This window comes from Stigmatopora argus, chromosome 15 (genome assembly GCF_051989625.1).
Source record: "Stigmatopora argus isolate UIUO_Sarg chromosome 15, RoL_Sarg_1.0, whole genome shotgun sequence".
Classification (NCBI taxonomy): domain Eukaryota; kingdom Metazoa; phylum Chordata; class Actinopteri; order Syngnathiformes; family Syngnathidae; genus Stigmatopora; species Stigmatopora argus.
Window position 1 is genome coordinate 13,328,475 of NC_135401.1, and position 21,233 is coordinate 13,349,707.

At 41.3% G+C, this 21,233-nt stretch overlaps 1 protein-coding gene across 2 annotated transcripts in view; it reads left to right on the forward strand.

Moving 5' to 3' along the window:
- The window catches only part of npas3 (neuronal PAS domain protein 3), a 159,837-nt gene that overhangs the window by 4,228 nt on the left and 134,376 nt on the right, over nt 1-21,233 (forward strand). The window contains exon 1 of one of the 2 annotated variants that reach the window (XM_077620286.1): nt 1,096-2,117. The exons of the other annotated variant lie outside the window; for it this stretch is intronic. Within the exon in view, the coding sequence (XP_077476412.1) occupies nt 2,068-2,117 (50 nt within the window). The 5' untranslated portion in view covers nt 1,096-2,067. Of the gene's footprint in view, nt 1-1,095; nt 2,118-21,233 lie in introns of those variants that run through there. 2 annotated transcript variants of the gene reach the window in all.

The window sequence follows — 21,233 nt, forward strand, 5'->3', positions numbered from 1 at the left end:
ACCGTTTGTGTGCAATGGGGGAAGGGATAAAAGTAGCTCTCTTTGGTCCGTATTCCAGATTCCAACAATTAGCAACATCAATTGATCAACTCATCAGCAAGATGTCCAGAAGCTTCATAACGATCCCAATTATTTGATTCCGTTGTGTTCATCCCAATTATTTGATTCAGGTGTGTTGGTGGAGGGAGACATGGAAAACAGACTGGATAGGGGCTCTTGAGGACCGGACTTGGCCACCCCTGACCTAATCGTAGTTTTACCGAATGTAGTTCAGTCCCTTCATATCAACATAGTTGCCTGGCAATAAGATATCACTAAACGGTACCAAATCCATGAGATTTTAGTGGTTTGGCTTTGTGAGTTTTTCAGGAAATCCCTGAAAGTTTGAATGACGCTACAAAATATTTTTTCACCTGTTTAATATTTCAAACACCACGTTTTTAACATTTTGGAATTTCATCCTTCACCAAAATGTTTGCCAATGGCCAGATCTATCTTTAAAAAATAAATAAAGTAAAGTTTTTTTATTCTGAATCAAACCAACATTTTATGATGGATATTTTTACCAAGCAGACAAATGAATGATTATCAATTTATATGGTTTTGATGGCAATAGACGTCCAATTATTTGAACAGTGAGATTTTAGTAAAGATAATATTGCTTTCAGCACTCCTTGACCAAATAATGTGGACGTGAATCAACGTCAATAGCAGCCAACGAGTTAACAATTAAAAACAAAGTGTATCTAGGCCCGGTGGGGTGAGTGGTTAGTGTGTCGGCCTCACAGCTCTGGGGTCCTGGGTTCAAATACAGGTCATTTCCATCTGTGTGGAGTTTGGATGTTGTACCTGGGCCTGTGTGGGTTTCCTCTGAGTACTCCGGTTTCCTCCCACATTCCAAAAACATGCATGGTACACTCTAAATTGCCCCTAGGTATGGTTGTGAGTGTGCATGGTTGTCTGTCTCCTTGTGCCCTATTATCGGCTGGCCACCGATTCAAGGTGTGTCCCCTGCCTCTGGCCCGGAGTCAGCTGGGATAGGCTCCAGCACCCCCTGCAGCCCTGAGTATAAAGTGGTTCAGAAAATGAGATGAAATAATGTATATAATACTAATTGATCCCTACCAAGGATTTCTTTGCAGAGAACTTAGTTTTTTATGTTATTTTCCCCACATGCTCGTAGCCGCTGAATACCCATAATGCCCTTGACCTTGAAAGGTTATTAGTGTAGAACCAAACGCCTCCTCGGGGGTTCTCATCACACTAAGCCACGCTGACACATGGCAAAGACATGCGTTTCGAGTCTAGAAAATTCTAATTTTGTGCAGAAATATGCTATTTTATGGCAGTTTTAAGGTTTGAACGGTGCTGTTTATTGTATTAAAAGGAGAAGATACTTATTGACTTGATGAATTGGCTTAAATTCCCTTTTTGCTATCCAAGCCAACAGGTTCGACAGTAACTTGGTGCGCGTGCGTGTGCGATTTACCAGGTAGTTTTCCAAAATTCTTTGTGCCGACATTGATGGCAACCTGTAAAAGGCGGATTTAATGAAACTCCCCAAAACGCACACACATTGAATCTGTCGCGCGCACACGCACGACACGTGCGGCGTGTTTGCGGCACGCAGGGAGAGAAAACACGCCGCCGTTGCCGGAGGAGGGGGACACGCCGCTCCACCACTGCCCACCGGCGTGGAGTCGGTCCTTCCGTTTGCATTTTTTTCTGCAGTCGTTTTGGTTGATATTTTTGTTCCCTTAATTCCATAATTCCACGCGGTGGGCTCGGAAATCCTCGCCGAGCGGAGCAGTACATTGGAGGCTCCTTAGCGGGGGTCCCCCTCGCCGCGTTCGGCATGCAGTCGAGCGCCGACCGCTTCCCCCTTTCGAGTCGGCACGCTCGCGACAGGAGAGCTTGACGCGCACGCGCACGGCCATGGCTTTGTCTCGCGCGGCCGCCGTGACGCATTGGCGTTCCTGCCGACGCGCCGCCGCTTCCGCCGCCTCCGCCGCCGCCTGAGCGAGCGCGAGAAGAGAAGCCCCCAAGCAGGCGGGCGGCCCCGGGAACATGGCGCCCACCAAGTCCAGCATCCAGCACGAGCACGCGCGCACTCAACGGTAACGTTGCCGAATCGTGTATGTGGCTGTGTTTAGGGTTGTGTGTTTGTGTGTGTGTGTGTTTGCATGTGCGTGTGTTAGTGTATGTTGGCGTGCAAGCTGAGCAACAGTGTCGCGTGCACGCGCCTGCTCGTGTGAGCGTCAGCGTGGGCATGAAGTTTTATGGCGGCGCGTGCACGTAAAGGCACCTGTGCTGAGATCACGTGACCACGCTCAAACGCTGCCTTCTGATGATGTCTCACCCGCTGACATGAATTGCATTCTCTTACGATGACATTTTTTTGTTTAGTCATCAAAAGTGTGATGTTGAAATTTCCTAAAGACAGATGGACTCTTTTTTTGTCCTCTTATCATAACTTTTTAAGTCCTTACTTGTTGCTCAAATGGCCGTTTCTACCTATCATTCACGGGTAAGAGGGAATGGTCATGAAATAATACAAATAGCAAGCTAGCGAACTTGTAGATTTCAGAAATAGTTATGCAAGAAGTTAAAGAATATGATTGTGATATGAATAGTAGTTGTATTGAACAGTAGCCTAAAGCCAGTGTGCAGAATCTCATGTTGCTTTGTCTGAGTGGCTCACAGTTAAATTCTCATTAATCAGCTTAAATCCGGCATCCATATTTTGTCAATATTTCAGAATGATCCCGCTAGTTAGGAACAAACACACACTGATTAAAGCCCCCCAAAAGGATAACTTTGTTTATGAATAAATATATCTTGTGTCAAGGTTAAAATGTACATCCTTGTTTGCTTTTTACAGTAATCTCTCAAATTTCACGGTTAATGTAGAACAGACATGGCCGAGTTAATCGAAAAATCGCGAAGTAGGGTCACCCCTATTATAACTACTTGATTTTCCTTCAGTAGCAAGAGTGGCTTCCGCTTATGAGTTTCAGCATGGATTTTCATGTATTTATGAACTTTTTAAATGAAAAAAATAATAATTAATAGTAGAAAAAATCACTAAGAAGTGAATTCGCGATAAGTGAAGTCGTGATAATCTGGGGAAGACTGTATTTCTTTTAGAGAATCTAAATCAGGAGTGGGCAAACTATTCCACAAAGGGCCGTAGCGGGTGCAGGTTTTCATTCCAACCCATAAAGAGGACACCTTTTCACCAATCTGGTGTCCTACAAGTACAATCAGTGGATTGCTGTCGGGTGCTTCTTGTTTTCTGCAGAAATCTCAATGGTTAAAGTGTCTGTGCTGGATCGGTTGCACCAAAAACCTGCACCCAAAGCAGCCCTCGAGGAACGGTTTTGCCACCCCTGATCTAAATTATTCCATTTAAAATACTAAAACCTCACAAATGTGCAGCTACTTAGTTGCCTGGATAGTTTCAATGCTAATCCACCCAACCTCTTTATGAAGCTCTGAATGCAGGAAAATTTTATTTGTTTTGAATATATATATATATATATATATATATATATATATATATATATATATATATATATATATATATATATATGTATATATATACATACAATACAGTTTTTTTTGTCCTTTCTGAGGCAAGGGTAATTCCTGGCGTCCTCTCTTTCCCATTTGCTAAACTGTGTACAGGTATCTGCATATACACTATATTTGTTAGATAAAGTATAAGTTTTAAATTAATGACATTTTATTTTTCATATTTTATATATCACTTAAAGTAACCCAATTTTCACTAAAAGCAGAGAATGTTGATCCATGTTATCCTCCCAAGGGTCGCAGGGGGTGCTGAGCCTATCCTAGCTGACTTAGAGTGAAAGGCAGATTACACGCTAGACTGGTTAGCAGACAGCCATAGATATAACATCATGTAGATTCATTCATTTACCCTCACAAGGGTTGCGGGGATACTGGAGACCATCCCTTCTAAATATGGGCACAAGTTGGGGGAAAACCCTAAATCGGTGGCCAGTCAATCGCAGGGCACAAGGAGACGGAAAACCATACACACACACAATCATACCTAGGGGCAATTTAGAGTGTTCAACCAGCCTACAATGCATGTTTTTGGGGGGATGTGGGAGGAAACCGAAGTACCCGGAGAAAACCTAAGCAGGGGGAACATGCAAACTCCGCACAGGAAGGTCTAGACCTGGTATCGAACGGAACCATGAGACCGACATGCTAACAACTCGTCTACCGGGACGCCATCATGTACATATATTTGTAAATTTCGTGTTTCGGTCATGTATTTGGGTAAAAAACAAACTGACAATTAATTCACATTCTTCATTGTGTTTTTTTTTTGGGGTGGTTCAAATGTTAGAACTGTACATTTTGAAAGTACATCTACTTTTAGAAAGAAGATTGTAAACATCTTTGGTTCCATTTAATGTTGATCAAGCATCTGTGTGGACGCCTATTTCTGAAACATATATTGCATGTGTGCTTAAGCGTGAATCAGCTAACGTGATTATTGAGCCGTATATGTCAGCGTGACACGCGTACGCTGTTTTTTTCCTCCAATATTTCGTCAGTGTAACCTCGACACCGACATCTGTCGTTAGCACGGCGTCGTGGATCATTTTGTTCCGGCTGGCTGAGGACGCTTTTTCCCTCTCCTCGCCTCCCTCGCCCGGCTGGCTTTTTATGTTTCACGCTATAACGAGGCGACACCTGCCGCTCGGCCCGAGTCCAACGCTAGGCTGACAAGTCTAGGGATATTATCCAACTCTTATATTTTTACGTTTATTTTTTTAGCCCATTATGTACCTTTGATCATGATAAACCTCCAATTTATTTGCATTTTGATGTTAAAAAGTGCTTTTGGGCTGATTATTATATCTATATATATATATATATATATATATATATATATATTGCCTTTTGACTTTTTACATTAACACACAGTACATTCATTAGTAAAATCCTGATAATTCAGAGCTTTTAACAATAATCCCTCATCTCATCTCATTTTCTGAACCGCTTTATCCTCATTAGGGTCGCGGGGGGGGCTGGAGCCTATCCCAGCTGATTCCGGACCAGAGGCGGGGGACACTGAATCGGTGGCCAGACTATCGCAGGGCACAAGGAGACGGACAACCATGCACACTGACGCCCATACCTAGGGGCAATTTAGAGTGTCCAATCAGTCTACCATGCATGTCTTTGGAATGTGGGAGGAAACCGGAGTACCCGGAGGAAACCCACGCAGGCCCGGAGAGAACATGTAAACTCCACACAGATGGACGTGACCTGGATTTGAACCCAGGACCCCAGAGCTGTGAAGCCACCGGGCCGCCTTTTTTTCGTATATTGGAACAGTAATTTGGATAATAAATGGTTTCATAACGTTAGCATGTAGGGGTCTTACTGTACTTAAATTTGATCTATTATGTGGATCCATGTTTGTTCACATTGTCTCGTTACTGCAAGCACCATGTTACCACCTCTTTTTACAATTGGACAGTGAGCACCCAATCCGAATTTGCCCTGCATTCCGACTTATGATTGGTTGAGAATAGTGACGGACTCGTAACCCCAGCAAACGGGAAATCTGTGTTGTACGCATGTTAGAAAGGCAAAGTAAGTGCAAAATAATTATGAATTTATAACAAAAACAAAACTTTCTTACGAAAGCATGCATTCATGTCCTGGAAGATTTGATCTTCTTATCATCAAGCCGTCTGCAGGTGTGTGTGTGTCTGAGAGAGTGAGTGAGTGTGTGCAGGATGCTAAAAGCATTTCAATGGAGTCTATGTGAGTCTGTTTGTTTATAGGAAAAAGCACTTTTATCAAATGGATGACAAAAAACCTGGCAAAGACGCCATGAGTTATGTCGGCTGTGAAGGATCATCCGTGAGAAGGACGCTAGAGTGTTTTTCCACTCAAAAGAAAAAACTATATGCAGTGGTACCTCTACTTACGAATGTTTCTATATACGAAATATTCAGGTTACGAAAAGCCACGACAATAAAAATATATTAAAAAAATGTAAGTTATCAAACATCAAATGAAATCAAACATCCCCTGAAATATAATTACACTTGTTGTATCCTGGAATTTTTTTTTAATTGTTGGGGTACAGTTGCTTTCCCATTGGCTATCTCCCAATACCTCACTGGCCTCACATTGGCTAAAAGGAAGCTGCGTCTTCATGATGCTGGAACTCAGGTTAGAGTGCTGTAGGTGGATTTGAGCGCCAACTTGTTTGGGGTAGTGGCCACTGGGTTCGACGGGGAACCCGCAAATGACACTAGAGCAGACATGGGCAAACTACGGCCCGCGGGCCATATACGGCCCGTTAGGCCTTTTAATCCGGCCCGCCGACGTTGTCCAAATTATTATAATTTTTTATTTTTTTATATTTTTTTATGCAGTCAAAATACAGGAAATCATTGCATGACCTTCATGAGCAATTCTGCTGTCGGTTTTGTGATTTTGGAAAAATTGACAGCTGGTGTCATTTCCTTTCTCACAAGACCCGGAAACGCTTACACAGGAGTTGCAGTTGGAACTGATTGATCTCCAATGTGACAAGTTCAACTCCCTGAAAGTCTCTGAGTTTTAGCCTTCATTAAGTGCAGCCAAATTTCCAAACATCCAGAAGATGGCACAGAGGATTCTGGTGTTATTTGGCTCTACATATGTGTGAACAGACCTTTAGTCTGATGAAAACCAAGAAAGCACCCCATAAATCCCAGATGAGTGATGAGTATGTTCATACTTTAGTCCTTTTTTTCTGTTTCTGTTTCATATGTACTGTTAACGGATGCAGTTTTTATATGTATCGTATCTTGTGCTGACCCGGCCCGCCTGTCAAATTTTTAAAGTCAATGTGGCCCCCGGGCCAAAAAGTTTGCCCAACCCTGCACTAGAGCAGTCTCGAAATGTCAAATCAAGTTATGTAAACACTTCTGGAACAAATTCATTTCGTTAATAGAGATACTACTGTATTTGCAGTTTGGCATTCAAAAGTTTGGGGTCATTAATTTTTCAGCCAATTTGAAAAAGGAATATTTTTTTATTATTCAATTAAAAACGTAAAATTTTGATTGTTTTATTAAAAACAAGACATTTCAAATTTGACAATGTAGTTATCGCATTGCGATCAATAGTGGATCATTATTATTAAAGGCACTGAAACATAATTATTCACCAACAGCATCTAGTATACAATTTCACTGAAGCATCAATCAATCAATCAAATCAAAAGCCTTTATTGTCATCATACACAGCTGCGTATAACGAAATTGGTGGTGCTACGCCAAGCTTTTCAAAGTGTGTTTTCCCAGTAAAAAAAACATAAATAGTAATATAAAAGTATAAAAAGTCACATCCCGGCTAGGTGAATTCTAAAATATTGCACAGAAATCTAAAATATTGCACAGATTCTGAAATATTGCACAGATTTTAAAATATTGCACAGATTTCTAAGATATTGCACATTGTTATTGCACACCCAGAAGTTATTGCACAGAAGGGATTGTGTGTCGTGCTAGCTCAAGTTCAGAGTCCTGATGGCTGTGGGAAAAATTGTCCTTAAGTCTATTTGTCCGTGCTTTGTGAGACCTGTAGCGTCTGCCAGAGGGCAGCAGCTGGAACAGGTTGTGACCAGGGTGGTATTGGTCCCTGAAAATGTTCCTGGCTCTGCTGAGGTAGTGAGGGCTAGCAATGTCATCCAGTGAGGTCATAACCACCAGTGAAGCAACATTTGCAATATTTCAGTCCTCCCACTTTAGATGGAAACCAAAGAGTTAAGCATAAAACTTGATATTTCAGTTTTTTGGGTGGAAACTGCTGAATTTAGTAAAAGCTACCTATGCCCTACAGCTGGTTAAAATCAAACCATCTTGTCGTAAAAGATGCAATTCTGCTATTACATTTGTTTGTTTTTAGTGGTGATTTGTGCAATATTCTGTGGAAAATCAGTCAAAAGTCAGAAACTGGTCTTTGCATCTTAGTGTCTTCTTTGAGAACTTGTCACTTTTTTCATCTGTCTTGTGGCACTTCTAAAACTTCTCATATGATGTCTTCTTGCACTTTTATGAATTGAACCGTGGTAAGCAAGAAGCCGATTCATCGGCAAAATGGCCTCTGCCGCCGCTTTGTCTGGGTTTGTCGGTAATTCATCTTTTAATTTCTGCCGTCATTCATCTGTCTTCTTCGCCCTCCAACGCTCCGTTCACCGGCGGCGTCCAATCCCACGCGCCATCTGCTTCTCCTCCTCCCCCGCAGCCAGTTTTGTCTGCTGCGTGAGGATCCATTTCTGGAGGCATTTGAGCCCCGATAGGCATCTGGAGGAGACCAAATTAATTTCCAGGTAGCAAGTGAGGAAGCCGGTGGGGGTGGCGAGGGAAGCGGGAGCGGAAGATGAAGCCGAGGAGGAGGGTGAAGCGCTTTTAGTACCAGTAAGTGAAGGAAAGTGGACTGTGACATCATCGACTTGGACAAGCAATGTTTAGCAGGAACAATTGGGGAGGAAATATTAAGAAATCCAGAATCAAAAGTGAGTAACGCATGTATTTGTGTTTATAAAACGAGAATAAAACTCCTGTCATTTGTGTCATATGTTCACCTAAAACAGGGGCATCAAAGTCATCTTTGTCTTTTGTGGACTATAAGTGACTCCGACGTATAAATCACACAACCCCAATGCAAAATGAAGAAGAAAAACAAAACAAATCCCACTGGATTTCAAGTTGTATTTCTGGGAAGAATCTGAGTCCAAAAAGAAATATTATAGTCATATAATAGTTAAAGCAATCATTCGAACAAGACTTCTTTTAATAGTAGTTTATTTCTCAAGACTGTTCATGGACCAGAATTTGAGACTCTTGTTCTTGTCTTATACCCAGCCTGGCTGACAAGGTGGACTGGGATTTCTGTTAAGACCAGTTCTTAAACTTTATTCATGTGATCTGAAGGAAAAAGACTTCGTTATGAAAAATAACAAAGTAAAAAAACCTGTGTGGGCGGCCTGGCGGCTAAGTGGTTAGTGCGTCGGCCTCACTGTTCTGGGGTTCTGGGTTCCAGTCAAGGTTGGCCCACCTCTGTGGAGTTTTTATGTTCTTCCTGGGCCTGCGTGGGTTTTCTCTGGGTGCTTCGGTTTACTCCCACATCCAAAAACATGCTTGCTAGTCTGGTTGGCCACTCTAAATTGTTCTTATAGGTATGAGTGTGAACATGCGATTGGCTGGCTACCGATTCAGGTAATATATATATATATATATATATTTTTTTATGGTCTTGTTCTGTTCTCGGTCGTTAACTTCTAACCTACATCTTGTGTGGTCTTGGTCTGGAGAAAGGGTTTGTCTCACATATTGGGTTCTTTAGGTTTTTTTTGAGGACCGTGGAACGAATTAGAGAATTTACATATAAAATGCTGCTCTACTCACAAAAAAATCCAAGTTCTGAAACAAATTCTGGAAGCAATTAATTTTGTAAGTAGAGGTACAACTGTAGGTCCACGGACTCAAAATGCTTAATATTGAAGAGGACACAAAAAAGTACAACCAAAAATTCAGGAAGCATAAAAAAAGCCTGGTGCAAATAAAATGAAGACGTTAGCCCTGTTATCCATCCATGACTGATATTGAAAGGCAATAAACCGTAACCCACCTACCATCGCTACAATATTGAATCAGAAGGATGATATGTGAAGCTTTAAGGCTAAAATAAGAGAATTTACAAATGATCTGGTGCAAGGCTTGCACAGGGACAGAAAACACATTGACAAGAACGTAATTAATGAACAAACACTGGGAACTTAAATTCACAGACATGGGGTAACGAGAAAATGGGAACACGTGGTTGACAAGGGAGGAAACTGATTGCTATACACCCAAGGAGCAGGACACAAGAGGATTTATGTCAAGCGGAGAGGAACTATTTTCACTGTGAATACAGTATTTAAAATATTTACATTTTTGCATAGATACATTATATTTAGATATTTAATACAGTCTTTTGCTATGCTTATAGTAAGGAAGTATACTAATATTTAAATACACACTTTGATAATTGTACTCGATCCTACGTCACATTTTTTCCTTCATCGCGGCGGCCATCTCCGGTCTACATTAACCGCGATATTCGAGGGATTACTGTATTAATTAATATAAATATCTTCATCTTGATATTCTCATCTCATCTCATTTTCTGAACTGCTTTATCCTCACCAGGGTCGTGGGGGGTGCTGGAGCCTATCCCAGCTGACTTCGGGCCAGAGGCAGGGGACACCCTGAATTGGTGGCCAGCCAATCGCAGGGCACAAGGAGACAAACAACCATTCACGCTCACACTCATACCTAGGAGCAATTTAGTGTCCAATCAGCCTACCATGCATGTCTTTGGAATGTGGAAGGAAACCGGAGTACCCGGAGAAAACCTACGCAGGCCCGGGGAGAACATGCAGACTCTACACAGGTGGACCAACCTGGATATGAACCCAGGTTCACCCCTGTGAGGCCGAGGCGCTAAGCACTCACCCACGGGCCACCCGCAAATTAATTATTCCGTCTAATAATTATGTTCACACATGTAAATTCAGATTTTCTTTTTTTCTTCGATTTTATGCTGACAATTTTGTGCAGTATGAACACACCAATTTCATTGTTTTCAAATACGACATTGGCCTTTTGTGGATATAATTGCAATAGCTACCTTTCAATTGACTGGCAATATATTCAGGGTGTACCCCGAATTGAGATCCCTTTGACCTTTGAGAGGATAAGTCTCTTGGACGATGTATGAATAATTATGTATCCAATGCTGCTGCACTATGAACGCTCCTCTGAACATATCCAAACTATACATCATCAACAGGTGAAATTTCATTGCCACTGTTGTCACTACAAACAACACGTGTTTGGTCAGTGCCAGATAAAGACAAAAAACTTTTCAACCTTTCACATTTCAGGCTTCAAACATGAAGATATAAAACAAAACAAATTACCAAAAATCAACAAGTGGGGCATAATTGTCTATTGACATTTTATACATTTTTAACAAGAAAAAAAGTACTGAAAATTAGGGTGTGGAATATTATTCGACCCATTTCATTTCAGTGCAGCAAACTCACTCCAGAAGTTCAGCAAGGATCTCTTAAATAGAAACCACCTGTGTGTATTTATGTCTCCGTATAAATGGGCCTGCTCTGTGATAGTCTCAGGGTTCTGTTTTTTGCAGAGAGGATAATGAAGACCAAGGAACACACCAGTGTCAGAGAGACTGTTGTGTAGAAGTTTAAAGCCAGATTTGGATGCAACAAGATTCCCCAAATTTTAAACATCTCAAGGAGCACTGTGCAAGCAATCATATTGAAATGGAAGGACTATCAGACCACTGCAAATCTACCAAGACCCGGCCGTCACTTTAAACTTTCACCTCGAACAAGGAGCCCGCGGCGTCACTTTAAACTTCTCAAATAAGGGGAAGACTGATGAGAGATGCACCCAAGAGGCCCATGGTCACTCTGGATGAACTGCAGAGATCTACAGCTGAGGTGAGAGAGTCTGTCCATTGGACAACAATCAGCTGTACACTGCACAAATTTGGCCTTTATTGAAGACTGGCTAGAAGAAAGCCAACTCTCAGAGATATTCATAAAAAGTCCTGTTTAAAGTTTTCCACAAGCCAACTGGGAGCCACACCAAACATGTGCAAGAAGGTACTCTGGTCAGTTGAACCCAGAATAAAACTTTTTGGACACACAAAACGATATGTTTGGTGTAAAAGCAACACAGCTCATCAGACACACCTCTGAGCACACTATCCCCACTGTCAAACATGTGGTAGTAGACTCATGGTTTGGGCCTGCTTTTCTTCAGCACGGACAGAGAAGATGGTTACGAAGATGAATGGAGCCAAAGATACGACCATTCTGGAAGAAAACCTGTTGGAGTCTGCAAAAAAACTGAGATTGGGACAGATATTTATCTTCCAACAGGACAATGATCCAAAACATAAAGCCAAATCTACAATGGTATGGTTCACAAATAAACGTATCCAGGTGTTACAATGGCTAAGTCAAAGTCCAGATCTGAATGCAATTGAGAATCTGTGGGCAGAGTTGAAGACTGCTCTTCACGAATGCTCTCCATCCAACCTCACTGAGCTCGAGCCGTTTTGCAAGGAAGAATTGGCAAGAATTTCAGTCGCTCGATGTCCAAAACTGATAGAGACATACCCCACGTGACTGGCAGCTGTAATTGCAGCAAAATTTGGTGCTACAAAGTATTAATGCAAGGAGGCTGAATAAAATTACATGCCCAACTTTTCAGGTTTTTATTTGTAAAAACGGTTTATAATATCCAATAAATTTCATTCCACTTCAGGATTGTGTCCCTCTTGTTCTTGATTTTTGACAGAAAGAATTAGTTTTATATCTTAATGTTTGAAGTATGAAATTCGGCGAAAGGTTGAAAAGTTCAAGGGGTCCGCATGTTTTCTCAAGTCACTGTACCTTCTGCTTCTTGCTACCACATGAGATATAAAGATATAAGAATAAAAATATGTTGGCTCCAGTACCGTAAAATCATAAAAAAATGCCACAAAAGTGTGACGACAGATAATGTATCTTATTATATATCTATATTTACTTTCGTAAACACGACGACATGCAAAACATGTTACAGTGCGCATGGGTATGACGTCATTGAAGTGTTTTTTTTACGCTGGGGGCTGCATGTGTTTGTGCAATATAAATGGCTATATAAAAATACCGGAATTACCATGAATCCAAAATTGGGCATCAAACCCTGCGCTGGGAATGTAACGTAAGGGCTTATTTACAGCAGACCATGCTTCAAAAAGGAATACACCAACAGCAACAACAAAATCTTCTAAAGTAGCTGCCAGCTCACTTCAAGGAAGCTTATTCACTCCTTTCCTTTTTCTTCTGCAACTACAGTGGTACCTCGTCATACGACCGTTCGTCATACGGAATGCTCGTCTTACGGGGGAAATTTCGATCGAATAATTCGCCCGTGATGCGGTCAAAGTTTCGTCATGCGACCAAGCCAGGTTGCCATGGCATTTTTTTTGGCATATCTTTCGTGTATAACAATATTTACGAGCACCGGATGAGCTATTCAGACCAGGAAACGCACAACGCGCATGCGCGGTGAAAAGAGGGCTTTCTGGGTAATGAAGTACAGTGGTACCTCGTCATACGACCGTTCGTCATACGGAATGCTCGTCTTACGGGGGAAATTTCGATCGAATAATTCGCCCGTGATGCGGTCAAAGTTTCGTCATGCGACCAAGCCAGGTTGCCATGGCATTTTTTTTGGCATATCTTTCGTGTATAACAATATTTACGAGCACCGGATGAGCTATTCAGACCAGGAAACGCACAACGCGCATGCGCGGTGAAAAGAGGGCTTTCTGGGTAATGAAGTATACTCGTGCTCGCAAAAGTATCCCCGGCAGCAACTCTATCATAGGCGCCGTTCGATGGGACGCGAACACAGATGCTACAAGCTAAAAGGAGCCGCTAGCCAGCGCCCCTGTAGCTCCCATGAGAAATCCGACTCGGATCGCTGCCGCCTGTGCGACGAGGAAACAGAGTCGTCTGAACACTTATGGCTCCGCTGTCCGGCCTTAATGACCGAACGCTACCATCGCGGCTTGGGCAACTCCCTGGATGAACTTATCCATGTTCCAGTGGCAGCCCTAGCGCTGCTGAGGGTAATCCTCAGGCGCCTGAGGTGAAAAAGAAGAAGAAGAAGAAGAAGAAGATGAGCAGCGGGGCGATCGCTGATAAGACTGCTTGCTGCTCGTTGGCAAGTGGTCGTGCGTTCTCCGATTGTGAGGACATTTGTGTGCATCATTTTCGGAATATTTTGAAGGGAATAGTACGACAGCAAACAGCCCATCGATAGCAAACGTGAGGGTGGAGTGTTTGTTCTGTTTACGAGTGCGTTGTGTGGAGGGGAAAAAAAAACGAAGCCCCTCTCCCCTCGGCGAAATCCGGCCAATTTTAGTTAGATTAAACACTTTATTTCTATTAAACCACTCGTTATTTATTACTTTGTCAATATATGGCGAATTATAAGAAATAAAACATTTTTTTTCAATCCAATATCCTGTTTCTGGTGTTTTTTTCAGAGAGTTGGAACGAATTAAATTGTTTCCCATTCATTTCAATGGGAAACTTTACCTCGAGTTACGAGTAACTTGTCATACGAGCTCAGTCCCGGAACGGATTAAGCTCGTATCTCGAGGTACCACTGTATTTCCTTTTGATCAATATGCAAACCGAACTTGAAAAAATTTGGTCCATTTTATGTTAATTAACCTTGACTGGGAAGTGAATGGGAACAAATTCTGCCAAAGTGTTACGATCGCACCGAGACGTCGTGGTGCGATCGGAGGGATTTGGACCCAGTAGCGGGGAAGCAGGAGGAGGCGAGACGAACTGAGCTCATGACAGTAACTTTAATGATTCAAAAGCTTTACAAAATAACAAGGACTTGTACATCCCAAAACGAAACAAAACCGGAGCAGGGAGAACTGTACCTTTGCGGCGATGTATGCAGTGTCACGCAGGGCGATCCGACAATGACTAACCACTTCCGTGGTGCTTAAATACACATCAGGAAGTAATCAAGGATCACTTGTAGCTGCTCTAACCTAACGGCAAGCCAGGAGGGACAAACGAGCTGCTCCTGACACAAAGGAACTTTTGATTTTGTACCGAATTAAAATCTTTTTAGCATATTTCAGATGAAAATTCGATTTTCGTTGCATCTAATATACTTTTAACCCTTTTTTTTTTACAATTCATTAAAAACACATTCTGGGACATTTAGACCACAATATTAGATTTTTTCTACGTGTGTGACCTACATGACCCTTTGTGGCTCGAAACAAATCACTTGTTGGCATTTCTGTTTGTGTACGCAAACGTAAAAACAGGCATCAGTTGTTAGCGATTGCGCCTCAATTTGCTGTAGCCATAGCAACACCAAATAACGGGTGGAACGTATCATCACACATACGCGCCATCATTTTCAGGCTGATCCTTGATAAATACTCGTCTACTACCTTCTCTTGTTTTTTCCTCTAGTGTGTTTGCACGTGTGCGTGATTGTGCCAGACAAAGTGTGTAATGGTGTGAGAGCTGCTGACTGTGCAGCCTTAGCACTAATATCTACCTGTCCTTGAGAACACACTTCAATTACGCCGTACCTCAAATGCCTTAAATGTGCACGCACAAACACAAATGCGCATGCACAAACACACACAATGTATTGTGTCAGGATGTGATTTATTTTTACTCGTCTTTTTCATTTCTAATGTGCATCAGGTTGCTGTTTTGAGAATTTCCTTGGTGGAAATAAAATAAGAGTTCATTCTTATTTTCTTTTTGTTTCTTTATTCCTCATTTAATTATTTTTGATGAAAAATTATAAGGGTTTTATTTAAACACATTTACATCAGGTTGCTATTTTGAGAATTTTGCTGTGGAAGTAAAATAAGATGTGTATATGTGCATGTGTTGGTGGGCTTTGTTGCCTAATGCTAACTTCTTCCTTACACTTATGCACCTACACGAATAGAAAATCTTTTTACATGCCTGTTATTCATTTTAATACATTAATTAATAATTTTCAAATCATTTTCTTTCATTTTTGTCTGTTTCTCGCATCTTTCATACATAATTGGGACACTTGGATGTTTTTAAAGGGTTTAGTTGGGAGTTATAATTGGATTGGATAACTTTATTCATCCCGTATTCGGGAAATTTCGTTGTCACAGTAGCAAGTGGGTGAGAATGCAGAAATAGGAAATGCATTTTAAACATAAATAGATAGGTAATAAGTAAGTTAATAAATAAATACATGAATAAATATATAAATAAATAAGCGTGTTGCTGATATATATATATAATAATAATAATAATAATAATAATAATAATAATAATAATAATAATCGGACATAGGCCCTGTCGTCATTATCACAACACAAAAAGCCTACTTGTCATCACACGCAGAAACTGCGTGTGACGAAATTGATGGTGCTTCTCCATAAGCTACGTTTACTCGGCAAAAGACCTAAATAACTGTAAGTTACGGACTTGTAATTTGGCATTCTGCTGTTGTGGATACAGGTCGCTTACCTCTCGCTTACCTCTCACTGTCTTTCACTTACCATACTTCAGTCAGCTAGTAGGAGGCAGATCACCACCCAAACATCTTTTCATATTACCGCAGAAGGGAATGTGTGTTATGTTACCGCGAGTTTAGATTTCTGATGGATGTGGGGAAAAAACTGTCCTTAAGCCTATTTGTCCGTGCTTTGTGGGACCTATAGCGTCTGCCAGAGGGCAGCAGCTGGAACAGATTGTGACCAGGGTGGTAAGGGTCCCCTATGATGTTCTTGGCTCTGCTGAGGTAACGAGGGCTGGCAATGTCTTCCAGTGAGGGCAGAGAGCAGCCGACAATCCTCTGGGCAGTGTTAATCACTTTCTGCATGGCCTTTTTGTCTGCCGCCGTGCTTCCAGCGTATATATGTATATATATATATATATATATATATATATATATATATATATATATATATATATATATATATATACATATATATACATATATATATATATATATATATATATATATATATATACATATATATACATATATATATATATATATATATATATATACATACATATCAATGTTCCCTCTAAGCTGCGCGCGTGCGCATTTGCGCACTACTATCGTCTTCTCTGCGCGCAGCAAATCATATGGAGCGCACAAAATAAAATCCCAATTTTTTTAAAATTGTTTTTATTTTAATTTCAATTTTTTTTAGCTGTGAGGCCTATATATATATATATATATATATATATATATATATATATATATATATATATATATATATATATATATACATACATACATACATACACAGGAACAAATTAGATAATTTACATATAAAATACTGCTCTAGTAAAAAAAAAATCCAAGTTCCAAAACAAGTCCTGGAACCAATTAATATCGTAAGTAGAGGTACCACTGTATTTAGATATGGATGTGGATGCTGTGTCGTAATATTTTCCATTTGCAGGTCAGTTGACATACTCGTCATGCTTCAAATTGAATGTGTTTATAAACCCGGAAGCATCTTATGATCTTTTGGACATCATAGTTGTACTTGTGTAGAAGGCGACAACAAGCACCCGATCAGAATTTGTGCTGCGTCACGAGTCCTGAATGGTGGAGAATTGAGGCAGATTTGTTATGGCAAAGTGCATCTGACTAGTGTACGCTTCAAAAACATTTTACACGGTATTTGACATCTTATGAATGAAACTAACGCAATGTTTGATAATGTCGGTGCTTGTTGTGTGTGGAAGAAGAGCCGAACGCTCAGTGCACCTAAACACTCGTGATCCCAAACACATGATCTAGTCTTGTTTCTTCTTTTCTTTTTGGACCACTGACAATGACGCCTGGTGTGTGGGGAAGAGCGCCCATAAGCTTTCGGGAGCCTTCGGCACACTGGTCGGATAGCGCTTAGTGTACACTGGGCTTTTAGTTTTAACTGTACATGGCAGCGTTCCAAGCTTGTTGTTGCTTGTGGATTGTCCTTGCTAAATCTGTTAGCTGTCATTCAATGCTTATTTATGTCTCCCTCGTAGACTAATGTTGTGCATGCAAGTGTGACCTTAAGGCGGACACGTGCTGTCACCGTGTGAATCCCAATAGTTTGAATGCATTCAAGTTGCGCAGGCCTGATATTTGAACTTTGGAGAGAAATTGCCAAGGTGACATGTGTGGCATTTAGCCGCAAACAACAAAAGTATGCGAGCGCACATACTATGCCCATATTTGCAAAAATTAACTCAATGACTGCCATTGACGGTGATAGACCTCCAATCCTTTTAAGTTAAATCAACATGGCACATCATGTCTTTTCTTATTCTTATTATATTATTTTATTATTTTAACATTTCTCTCTCTCTCTCTCTCTCTCTCTCTCTCTCTCTCTCTCTCCCTCCCTCCCTCCCTCCCTCCCTCCCTCAACTCTCTTTCTTTCTCTCTTTCTTCACTCTTTCTTTCTCTCTCAAGCTTTCTTTCTTTCTTCCTTTCACTCTTTCTTTCTCTCTCTCTCAATCTTTCTTTCTTTCTTTCTTTCACTCTTTCTCGCTCTCTCGCTCTCTGTCTCTCTGTCTCTCTCTCTCTCTGTCTCTCTGTCTCTCTGTCTCTCTCTGTATTTCTCTTTCTTTCATTCTCTCTTTCCTTCTCTCTTTCTTTCATTCTCTCTTTCTTTCTGTCATTCTTTCTCTCTTTCTTTCATGCTCTTTCTTTCATTCTCTCTTTCTTTCATTCTTTCTGTCATTCTTTCTCTCTTTCTTTCTCTCTTTCTTTCTCTCTTTCTTTCATTCTCTCTCTCTCTTTCATTCTCTCTTTCTTTCAGTCTCTCTTTCTTTCATTCTCTCCTTCTTTCATTCTCTCTTTCTTTCATTCTCTCTTTCTTTCATTCTCTCTTTCTTTCTGTCATTCTTTCTGTCAAATAAAATGGGATGAGTGAAATGTTTTGATGCTTGGTGATGTTGGCTTACCATAGTCTAGCTGAGCCAGATGAAGGACAAACCAGTGGGGAAGGCGAAACCTGCAGAGGAAATTGCCAGCATGGTCAGCGCGGAGGGGGGATGGTCGGCTGGGAAGGCAGGGGTGTTCACTGGAACAAATTGAAAGTCGAGCGTGTATCAATCAAGCCCAGGCCTTTCTCCCTTTGCTGGGCTGGATGTCTAAACGCGACAACAAGGTGAACAACACAAAAGAACAGGTAGAAAAACAAACATCCTCCACAGGAAGTTCTGTTCACTTTTCACCTTAATTCTATACAGGAAAGTAGTTTGGGGACCAGTTCATTTCTTGCCAATGTGTGTCCTAACATTGATCAATGACCGATCTCTTGTTTTTCTCTCTGTGATCTGGAATTGACTGATGGATAGTTCGTTTTCTGTCCATTTATAGGTTGTTGTTAATATGTACTGTATTCATTTATTCATTCATTCATTTTATGAAACACTTTATCCTCACTAGGGTCGCGGGGGGTGCTGGAGCCTATCCCAGCTGACTTTGGGCCAGAGCAGGGGTGGGCAAACAATTCTGCAAAGGGCTGCAGTGGGTGCAGGTTTTCATTCCAACCCATAAAGAGGACTCCTTTTCAGCAATCTGGTGTCCTACACGTGCAATTAGTGGATTGCAGTCAGGTGCTTCTTGTTTTCTGCAGAAATCTCATTGGTCAAAGGGTCTGTACTGGATTGGTTGGAACAAAAACATGCACCCACAGCGGCCCTCGAGGACCGGTTTGCCCACCCCTGGGCCAGAGGCATGGGCAACACCCTGAATCGGTGGCCAGCCGATTGCAGGGCACGAGGAGACAGACAACCAATCACGCTCACACTCATACCTAGGGGTAATTCAGTGTGTCCAAATGTTTTTGGAATGTGGGAGGAAACTGGAGTACCCGGAGAAAACCCACGCAGGCGCGGGGAGAACATGCAAACTTCACACAGGCGGACCTACCTGGATTTGAACCCAGTTTATTTATATACCTGTAACAAGTCCATTGTCATCTTCATTTTCCAAACTGCTGATTCGGTGGACAGCCAATTGCAGGGCACAATGAAGCGAACAACCATTCACACTTATGCTCATTCCTAGGGGCAATTAAGAGTGTTCAACCAGCCTACCAAGCACGTTTTTTGGGATGTGGGAGGAAACCTGAGTACCTGGAGAAAACCCACACAAGCCTGGGGCGAACATGAAAACTCCACACAGTGAGGACCCACCTGAAATCAAACCCTTGACACCAGAACTGTGTGGCCGACGCGATAACTAACCACTGACTCACCGGCCTCTTCAATAGTATGTATTCTATGCACAAGTCGGGGGAGCGCAGTTGACTAAGTTTAATTCTCCTATAAATAAGCTCCTATAGGTATATAAATATTGTTGCAAATATGCCAAAAAAATGTTCACACTATTTAAAGCACTGTGCTACTAAATATGATCAAATGCTGCTGTCTTTTTAACCAAGTGCAGCTTTACAAATGGCGCCCCATAGAATGTTGTGTATATTAACTTAGCGATATTGTACTCATTTCCACATCTTGAGTGGTTGTGAATTGGACACAGTATTGTTCATTCTTACATTGCTTTTTCAGCACACAAACACACACATGCATCCTGATATCCTGTGTGTGTGGTTAATTGCAGTGTGAGGTCCATGACAGCAGCGTATCAACAGCCCGTTGACGACATTAATGAGAATGATAGCAGCTTTAAAAAGTCTCAAGTCTGTTCCACAGTGTGACCAAACTCATTAACACGCGCACATACGCACACGCCTCTTTATCCCTTTCTATGCTGTCCGTCTCCTCATCATTTTTCCAAGCTGTTTACCTTTTGGTTTTTGATGAATTATTGCAACGATTAATCATTTATTCCAGGAGTATCAAACTAATCTTTGTCACAAGCCACATAGTAGTTATGATTTAGGTTAGACTGCCATGGTTTTTTCAACTAATCAACAACTTTTAAGTTGGAATGCTGTCGAAATATGTGAAAATAGAAGAACAAGCGGTGAAAGTGGGGGGAAATTTTGTTTTTCGAGTTAGAAAGGTCGGTTGTGAACGAGTTTTCCGTTGGAAAAATATGGACTAAAAAGCGACACACAGCAGAAAAGTCATTTGAATGAAAAAGGACAGACGTGAAAAATAAAGTAAAAAGATTTGTGCAAACTCTAGTGACATTAAGACGTTTTGTGTATGGATATTAACATGTATTCATCTTCCATACCGCCCATCCTCGAAAGGGTTGCGGGGGTTGCTGGACCCATCTGTCTTCTGGCGAAAGGCAGTCTCCACCCTAGAGTGGTCACCAGTCAGCCGTAGGCCACCCTGGATATTAACAATTAAATATTATTATGATCATTTATGGGTATTAGAAATACATCTGTGATGGCAGGTGTAATACTGGTGTGTGACCATAGCGAGCGCATCTGATGTTGCTCACAGTGGTCCTCAGTGTGCATGTCTGTATAACCAGACATGAAAAATTAGAGGGAACATTGGATAGGACTATGCCATAAATTGGTCAAAGTCAACAATACTACCCTTAATGACGCACTCAAGCAATACTCCTGTTAGAATT